Here is a 10,067-nt window from a genome sequence, read left to right as displayed (position 1 = left end):
GTGGCCACTTATACGGGGACACCCTATATATATATATCCTACTATTCCAACTTTAAATTTATGGGCTTATTATTACGTTACAAGGTCGACAGTAAAGGTCGGCGTTTATATAATCGGCAGTCTATTGTATAACTATTGTATAAAAAAGTGCATTTAAAATGTGTACAAATATTATTATACGTAGAGAGATTCACTCTCCTGTTGGCGTTAGAGATACAACAATTTGTCAAATTATACTTATCATATTACAAAATAAGAAAAGGATTTATATATATGTATATATATATATATATATATATATATATATAGTATATCAGTGACTCATCAAACTAATTCCGTCGACTATTGGATCAACTCCGACTTACAGTTTTCCAGCTGTAGTGATCACTGAACTATAATACAACTGAAATGTGCACTGGCAGCCAGAATGCGTTCCCGAGAGAGAGAGAGAGAGAGCAAATCCAAATTGGTTGATGGAAAGAGAAAGGTGGCCTTTCACATTATGCTATCTCAAAATCGTTTTCCACCTATGGACACAATGGCAGTGCACATTTCAGTTGTATTATAATTCAATGGTGGTGACTTTTCTCAATTAATGTTATCACCAGTCTCGTCGGCGACAGTTCATATGACTAACTTAGCGGCCACATTATCCAACTATCAATAAACAACTAGTAATTACTAGTTGCTATTACCGACTTTGAGGTCTCTTGACACCATGGATCGAATTCAAACAGCTCGACAACATTCGTTCCTGATCAATTTCCCTTGTCGAAATTTTCAATCAGTTTCATTTCCTCAGCAACAGCAACATTTATAGGAACAGGGACGGAGATTTTGATTTTTTTTGTATATGGAGTCATCCAAGCAAAGGAGAAGGGATGATTTCCATTACACACAAATATTTTTTATCTCTTTTATTATATGTTTTGTTGTTTATGTATAATACAAAATATATTTTCTATATATAAAATGAATTTTAAAACCTATTTAATACATTATAATTAAAAATTCTACAACAAATTACTTTTTTACATTTAACTAATATAAGTACTACTCTATCTTACGCACGCTTTATCCTTCCTTTTATATTTCGATAAGTAATGTATACTGTGAGTGATGTATACGATTCTTTTCTATTATTATAAAACAATCAGAATCAATATTGTTAATTCTTTTATTAGCTTCAATATTAATATTTAGAGCCCGATTATTGTTTTTTTAATATTTATTTTCCAACTAACGCGTTTACATCATTTATAAACTCTTATTAATTCGTATCAAGTAGCACGAATTGCTTCATCAATGTTTTATTGTTGCTTCATTCTTTTAACTTGCGTCTTCAATTTTTTTAAAGATTTCTTCTATCTGCGTTTTGCCCCTAAAAGCTTCTTCTATCTGTGTTTTCGTTCTCCCTCGTGTCTCCGGTAATACAACCGTTAAGAAAACAGTAGCTATGATAGCTATTACACAGTAAAAGCAAATGGTGGCATTTCTGTTAGTTGTTACCATCAATGGATACAATTGTGTGGCAGTATAGTCACACAAAAAAGCCAAGATGACAGTAAGCATCCCGAGAACGTTTACGTACTTGCTAGGATACAATTCCGGAATCATCGACCAAGGAAGCGAAAAAAATCCGAATGATGCAAATGCCTACAATTTATAGATTAGATTAATCGTGAACTTTATGGTTAGTTATAATAAACACAAATTGATAACTCTTTTTTAAGCAAATTTCTTCAAGAAATTAATTAACTAACATTCAATCTACGTTAAACTCAAACTTCAAAATTATATTAATTAAAAAGAAATTTTTAACAAAAAGTTATAACTTACAAAAGACAAAACATTATAATTGTTGTTAAATTTACATGAATTTTCTTACCACATAAAGAAGAATGCAAACGAGGGGTACAGCCGCAACGCCAGTTTCTTCAAAAAATTGCAGGTACAGTGCTAAAGCGCCCAAAGAGATTGCCATACCAGTACCAGAAATAATGGAAATCGGTCGACGACCAAATCTAGTAGAATTTCAAAGTTTATTATAAAAACTTTGGGATTATAATTAGTTCGAATGATATATATTATAACGTGTGCTCAATAACTACAACTTAACTACTACAACTACGTATTTTAGTTTCGCAATCAACGTGATTACTTATATATGAATATCACAAAGATCTTTACAGAGAAAATATAAAAAATTACGATATATATTGAATTTAAAATAATTAATATGGATATAACATCATATATTTTCTCCAATTACACCGTCTGACAAAATGTATCCTGTTTTTTTTGTCACAAAAAAACAAGCTTTTTTTGTATTTTGAGTGTGAATGGTCTCATGTTGCAAATTGGTATTAATTAGATAGTGTTAACGCTCATAACTACGCGTTTACTAAAATTAATTCATCATTTATTATTAATTATATTTATTGCAGTTATAATATTGCGTTTTGACTTGTTATTTCTGGATATCACGTAAATATGTAATATTTTATGTTATAAGAACCACGTATAGGAAACAAATATAATTACTTCATGCTGCAGCTTGCAGTGATTACGTTGACCACCACTTGAATAATTCCTATTATGACGGTGATCAAGAAAGAATCTATTGCAATATTGATTCTGGTAATTATATCAACACTATAAGCTATTAGCACATACACACCACTAAACTTCTGAAAAAGGAAAAAGAGATTCAGAATCACAAACGGTTTCCACACTTCTGGTAAAACGACTGTTCTCCGGATGCTCTTCAGCCTGCTCCACACATTCCAAATAAAAAACGACTCATTAATCTCTCCGGTCTCTTTAATCGAGGAAGAGTCTGTTCTAACATTTTCAGATGTTTTGCACTTGCTTTTTAGCTCGTTGTAATTTACCATACTGACAAACTCTTCTTGGAACTCTGCTGTCTCTTGATGTAGACCACGGATTTTAAATAGAGCGTTCTTAGCTTCCTCCTTTCGGCCTTTCAAAAGTAACCACATAGGACTCTCGCGAATAAAAAATATATTGCAGAGAAGAAGAGATGCCGACGGTATGACAAAAAACGCTGCTATCACCCTCCAATTGTTCTAAATTAATTTAAATGTTATAAATAAAATCTAAAGTAATATATTATATATTAATTATAGTAATGTTTTTAATTTTTTTATCTATATATAAATATAATTTTATATATTTAAAACTTAATTCTAATACACGAAAGAAATTATATAAATTTTAACATAATTACCAAAAATTTTGCTTAATCATAAATCTTTCTATTTTCTGAATAATAAAAATTATTTAAAACATATTCTATTTACCTTTGCAACAAATCCTAGAAAATAAACGATTAGAACTCCAATGGAAACCGCTATATTTGGAGTAATCGTAAGAACTTCTCTCCATGCGGGTATAGAGATTTCTGCTAAATAAATTTCAATAGCAGGGGAGCAAAGACCAATGGCACTTCCTAAAAATTTTTTAAATATTTATAATTATAATTTTTATGATTAATATGAATTGCTCTTATTTGTTTCGTCGTTAAACAAACTACTAATTAATAGAACAATGTCTGTTTTCTTTCTTACATAAATAAAAATTTATAAAATTGATATAATGCGCTCGCATCTGACATGCTAATCATGTCAGTAATTTATAATCAATATATAGTTTAACAAGCGGAACATTACGGAAAAAAATATTCAATTATTATTTACATAACACATTTGCAGTTAAAAATAATAATACTAGCTTATAGCTAAACATTATTTCAAACTAGACAAGGTTTCTTATTTTTAGATGCTGAAAACAATATCTCACAAATCAAATTTTACCAGCATCGGACAAATTTCTCAAATAATAGTAGTTTGATATTCAAGAAATGATTTCTATTGTAATATTTCAAATTTCCTTGAAATAAAGATCGACATCTTAAATTTTTTATCAAAAGTCACGAAAACATTGTCCTCTATAAAATGCATTCATTTAATATCTTACTTTATATTTACTTTATAGTTATATTACCTAAATATTATTATTTATAATTTGTGACTATCGATACATATATACAATGTAATTTATCATGATAGATCCACTAATTCGTACACATTCACATATGCATACGTATATACACATTTAATGGACTCTATCACAATTACACTGTGTATGTTGATTGATAACCACAAAATTATAAATTAAAATTATATATGATTTCATCGTCATAGTAAGAAAAAAATTGTTACATATTTAGTGGACTTTATCACGATAAATTATACTGTGTACATGTATTAAAAACCACAAATTGTAAATTAAAGATATACATGATTTCATCATCATACTAAGAAAAAAATTGTTTATCTTAATAAAACTTCCTACTTAAATAACCTTCATTGCGTGGCTAAAAAGTAAAATATTGAAATTTAAAGAAATATATTTAGAGAATAAACACTACATTCACGAATTTTATCAGAATTTTAAAATAACGTTAATCTTTTTTTATAAAAAATTTAAGTATCATAAAATAATCAATTTTTTGTACATTAAACTTTATTTTGGAAATCTAATATGCTGATAACATGCATGCTAATACAAATAATTTTTTATTACACATCGCGATAATAAAAAATATATTAGCGTGAATCATAAACTAAACGGAATCTGATCTCAATTGGACAAATTTCTCACCTGTTAGCACTCTACCAATAAAGAGCTGTGGCACATTATAACTACTCGCAATCAAGATCCATCCCACAGAAAAGTTTATACTATTTATTATCATAGTAAATCGTCTTCCATAGTTGAGCGTAATAAGGCATAACATGCAACCGATGGCTGCAGTTATAGGTACCGTAGAAGCTAAACAAAAATATTTCCAACATTATGCAAATAAGTGCATTTTACAAACAATACATCTTAATATTCTGTAAAAGTATTTTTTTAATTTTTTAATTATTTATATCTATTTTATAACTAATTTTTCTTATTATTTTTTTTGTTTGTGTATATAAATTTGCAATGTAGTACAATTTAGTAATAGAAAGCATAATTAAAGATAATTGAACATTAGGCCTGTGTTCCTTATAGCTGAACTGACTGCACTATTTCAGAGTTTATTTTTCTTTTTCCAATGTAAAAAGAAAAAGATAAACTGTGAACAAGTGCAGCTATAAAGAACAGGCCAATTGTTATCAGTAATTTATTATCCTCCTATCTAAAGAAAAAGACATGTAAAGTCGATTACTCGCATTTTTTGAAATTTATTGTTGTCACTTTTCCGCGATGCCGATTAGTTATCTCACTGCGCTTATTTCGTATAAGCGACTGTCATTGTATTCTAGCATTTGTAGGTATGTATTAAGGCTAATAATGTAACGGCAAGTATAGTATAAATATTAAATAGCGCGCGCGAAGCGCGCGTCTGTAATGCTAGTGTTGTAAAATTTATATACATTGTATGTTGACAAAAATTAAATGGTAACAGTAATTAATGTTAATATAAAGTATATATTTTGAAGCGCATAATATTAAATACAGTTACCAAAAAATGGCATCTCCATTTCGTTTAAAGTTAGATCAGAGGTTGTGTTACTCGTTAATATGGGAAGTACTACAGAAGAATATCCTTGAGTGGCTCCTTCATTAATTAAAGCCAGGTTGCAAACAATGGTGTAAAGAAACTGCGACAGATTATATACACAAAAATTATATATTAAATTTAATATTATTACATCTTTTATTTTTAATGTATTAAAATCGGCAACTTTATTTCTTATTTGATATTTTAAAAGTTTAAACATTTTTAAAATTCTTATGTAGAGCTAATTTATAAAAATTTGATCGTGAATCACATTAGTTATACATTTTTTTATTAAAAATATGTAAATAGTTATTTCAATTACATACCAAACGAAGCACTTCTCTTCGCACATTCAAACGTTGACATATATTTGTATTAGTCATATTTTCACTACCCCCCGAAAATAACTGAAAACACGAAATATTTTTGGTATCAATCTTAGCATCTATGATGATACTATATTATCTTTAATATTTGTGAGATTTGAACATAATTAGACGAATAATTAAATGAACGTGGATGGCAGATCATTTTAGATGAAATATATGGTTCGAAGTTGCATTTGTCAAATTCAAAATCATTATTAACATATTTAATTAAATTGTTTCAAAATATTGATACCATTATTTATGATACTATAATAATGTTCACTTAATATATTAATTTTATAAACAACTGTGCTATTATGACTATTTGTGTTATTGTGCAACTTTCAATCTATCATTATTAAAATAAACAAATTGACTGGATGTGTATTATACCCGGACACATACAAAAGACTTATTATTTTTAATTTGAAATGTTTTTTTATTATAATATTATAACTTTATTGAAATTTTTAAATAACTTTACAATTAAATTTTTATACTATAATATTATAATAAAAGAGCATTTGAGGTATTGAGGTTAATAAGTTTTAAAATGTCCGGACATATGTTTACCTTAATTTAAAGAGGATTTCCTGAACAAAACTTGTTTCTTCGTTGGTAGTAACAGTTAAACTGATCCACTCTTTTATGCATACATTTCACGCGTGCGCGTGATTGTATAACGATTCATTATTAAGTGAATGACTAAAGATCCCTCGCAATGTATACACTATCCACGTATACTGCCACGTTATAAAAAAATGTTAGACGTGCAATCCACTTTTTACGAGTTGATAAATATCATTACGGACATAATTATGCGATAATTCTAGAATCTTATCGTGTTCTAAACATAGTTCATAGAGTAGTGAGGTTTCAAAATGCTATAACTTAGTAAAGAAAGAAGTTTAATACACGAAATTGAAGAACAAGTCAAACATTTTTATTGAATAAAAACAGATCGAATAAACAAAAGGCTATTGCCTTCATCCTTGATCGCCTATACTCATAAAAAAAGATTTAATTTTGAAATATTAAACTATTTTATTTTTTATTTCCATTTTTTAGATACTTGAAAATACATTAGTTTTAAATAAGCGTATAAAACGCTAAGAAGTGTTTAGTCTTGAAAAGTGTAAAATACATATGAAACAAAAGATATTTTTCCGTTTCAAGTAAACCTGTTAAGAATAACTGATTTTTTATTTCCACATTGATATTCTCAATGATGGTAATTCAATATATGCAGTGTTGTTTAATTATGTAAAAACAGAATTTATATGTTAAATATAACTTCACATATAATTTTCTCCTGCAAAATCTATTTCAAACAAAAAATTATCTATTGTATATTATACACAGCTGCATGTGTATGATGTGTATAAGCGCGCACACACAGCATGTTGTTTAATTTAAAACACTAAAAAGTTTAAAGCTGAAATATCTTTTATTAAATCTTTTAAAAAAGACGTTTTATGTGTAAATATTTTCTTTATTACACTTTGTACAATAATATGGCAATATATTTACAAAATTTAAAACTTTACAGAGTTCAAAGAAACACTTAATAAAAGATAAACTCATATTTTTCGCTAACATTTTCAGTGCAATATGGCTTTCGTTTATTTCCTTGCAGATATTGTAAGCGACATGATCGCGTTTTCTGAAAGAACGTCAGATGTGACGGACAGTTTCCGTGATCCGTCATTTTTTATGCTCACGTTACTCGGTTTGACTTGCTCTTCAAGTGCGTGCTGATTTCATGTCTCTAACTTGTTTCCTACTAACAATAAGTTGTAGCCTTTAACATCTCACCGTTTTATGGACACACTTATTATTTTTTGTTAATTTTAGTATTTAACGTATTGACGTGAAGATTTTTCATACTGAGTATTAATGCATCTCTCAGTAATGATTCCTTGTACTGTTGAAATATCTTTTTTGAATATTGTCATGTAATATAATATAAAGAGGACAAATGCGGGTAATGAACGAGTTACTATCCAGATAGAACAAACAAGAGTGTCACATATTATACCTAGTATATTAAAAATCAAAAGACACGGTCGTGTCTCGATCGCTAAATCTAATAAACAAAAGTCTCATATAACAATGTCAAGCAGTTGGACGAGTCACAGTTTTGGTGCGCGTTTTCATCAAAGAAATCACAAGACAAATCCGACGACGACTTCGAAAGTAATGTATAATTTTATCGGTATTAATAATATCGATTAGTGCTAACATTAGATCCCGAAATATATTCAATTTCCATGTAATGCTCTAATAGGAGGCGACATTTTCATTCTGAAGGAAAAGAATCTGTTAAGATACGCGCATTATTGTATATTCTTTATATATAATAAAACGTGTTCGTCTAATAGATCTTGTAAAAAAATGTGAAATCGTAGATGGATTATTAAGACACGGATTTTATTAAAACAAAAATTTTTACTTTGTCAAATTTAGTATACAATTTTAGTTTCATTGCACAGACGTATTAGCATCTGGAAAAATGTCTTCTGAGGAGAACAGCGGCTATTTCAGTAAGGTAAGCGAACGGGTGTTTTTAAATCCGCTTCCTGTTTTGTAACATGATTAAATATATTTTGACAAGTTGTCTTATCTCTAACGCCTAATATGGAGATTGATCGGTGTATCATAATATTTCTATGTAAATTTTAAATACATTTTTAGTTATATAAATCACGCGCCGAATATTGTCGGACTTGCAACGCAATCATAAATTGAAGCTGAAATAGAAAGTAAAATCAAAATTATCAAAAGTATTGATTTAAAAATAATGATGCTGACAAGCACATTTCTATTTCAGTTTCAATTTTATGCACTTATGTTGCAGAGCCGACAGTAATCGCGCGCTTATATAATCGGCAATTTATGTAAGAAAAATGTACACAGAAAAATTATTAAGCACGAAGATCCAGTCTCTTAACCGTAATTGATATTTTTCAATTTAAAACGTTTTTTTCTCAAAATCTTCTCCAAACAAAAATATTCTAATTTTATTTTAATGCTTTATTTAAAATTTTCAAAAAGTTAGATAATAATAAATTTAGTTTTGTTGATAAAAATATATTGACGTACTTTATGTATTATTAGAATAAAATGAAAAGTTTAATTTTTATATAAGTTATACATTATTATATAACGATTATATAACGATTTAATCAATTTTATCACTTTTCTAATTTTTTACAAAGAAGTGTATTTTCCTAACAAATAAATTACAATGCAGCGTCTTTTCCTAGACGTTTGAGGAAAATACTCTGTTAAACCGATTATATAAGTCATTGTATAGAATACAAATTAAATACATCATAAAGAGATAAAAATTTATATACATTAATTATATAATTTTATTTATTAATGTTACAATTAATTGTAAGGCATATTTGCATGAATTGCTCTAAATATATGTATATATAAATGTTTTATTTTTTTATCATTTTAACACGGTTTTTTGTAGGCAATAGTAATGTTCTTCATTTAGCGACAGCGATAGTGATGCGGACATTTTGACAAAACACGCTCGTCATAAATTGGAACGGATACTTAACAGGTCCGTGTCTTAGAGAAACATGTTCAGAAAACGGATCCGTTACTAAACAAAATTCTCTTCGAAAGCAAAAAAGAAATAAAGGAACATGTCTCTACGTCAACGTCCGCTGTTAGTTCCGCAACTTGTTCCAATTTTTATTCACACGCCGGAATTGCCTCTTGCTCGCGAAGATACGCGGTCATGCTGCCACAGGTCATCCACAACTACATGCACATCTATATTCTCAAAATTTATCTCACATGGCGTCCACTTGCAGGCAAGATAAGTACGTATGCGTGTGTGTGAGTCAAAAAAATAATACATATTATTTCCATTTAACTTTATCTTTACAATAAAACATATACATATATAAATTATATATATAGTTAATTATATATATATTAAATATATTGTATATAAAAATTATATATATATTATATATGTATATAATTTCTATATATAAAAAAGAACTAATGTTGTTATATAATTTAAAGTGTTATTTGTTTATTTTAAATAATTTATATTTATATTACTTAAAGACTTTTAATTGTTTAATGTTTTTTTT

At 28.0% G+C, this 10,067-nt stretch overlaps 2 protein-coding genes across 6 annotated transcripts in view; one reads left to right on the top strand and one right to left on the bottom strand.

Moving 5' to 3' along the window:
- LOC105462583 (facilitated trehalose transporter Tret1-like) overlaps positions 1-6,690 on the bottom strand; it is an 11,575-nt gene extending 4,885 nt beyond the window's left edge. The window contains exons 1-9 of one of the 5 annotated variants that reach the window (XM_011709288.1): positions 6,520-6,690; positions 5,905-5,985; positions 5,540-5,678; positions 4,687-4,857; positions 3,324-3,472; positions 2,895-3,089; positions 2,545-2,690; positions 1,889-2,024; positions 970-1,656 (exon numbers count right to left, since the gene is read on the bottom strand). In XM_011709288.1, coding sequence (XP_011707590.1) covers positions 1,330-1,656; positions 1,889-2,024; positions 2,545-2,690; positions 2,895-3,089; positions 3,324-3,472; positions 4,687-4,857; positions 5,540-5,678; positions 5,905-5,961 — 1,320 coding nt within the window. In that variant the 5' untranslated portion in view covers positions 5,962-5,985; positions 6,520-6,690 and the 3' untranslated portion in view covers positions 970-1,329. Of the gene's footprint in view, positions 1-969; positions 1,657-1,888; positions 2,025-2,544; positions 3,090-3,323; positions 3,473-4,686; positions 4,858-5,539; positions 5,679-5,904; positions 5,986-6,519 lie in introns of those variants that run through there. The other 4 variants (XM_011709286.1, XM_011709284.1, XM_011709285.1 and 1 more) reach the window with 4 other exon arrangements.
- The window catches only part of LOC105462584 (fatty acid synthase-like), a 64,587-nt gene that overhangs the window by 47,514 nt on the left and 7,006 nt on the right, over positions 1-10,067 (top strand). The gene's annotated exons all lie outside the window — the stretch shown is intronic.

Source organism: Wasmannia auropunctata, unplaced genomic scaffold, assembly GCF_000956235.1.
Source record: "Wasmannia auropunctata unplaced genomic scaffold, wasmannia.A_1.0 LD336097.1, whole genome shotgun sequence".
Taxonomy (NCBI): domain Eukaryota; kingdom Metazoa; phylum Arthropoda; class Insecta; order Hymenoptera; family Formicidae; genus Wasmannia; species Wasmannia auropunctata.
The sequence above is the reverse complement of the archived record's forward strand: the minus strand, read 5'-3'. Positions and strand labels throughout refer to the sequence as shown.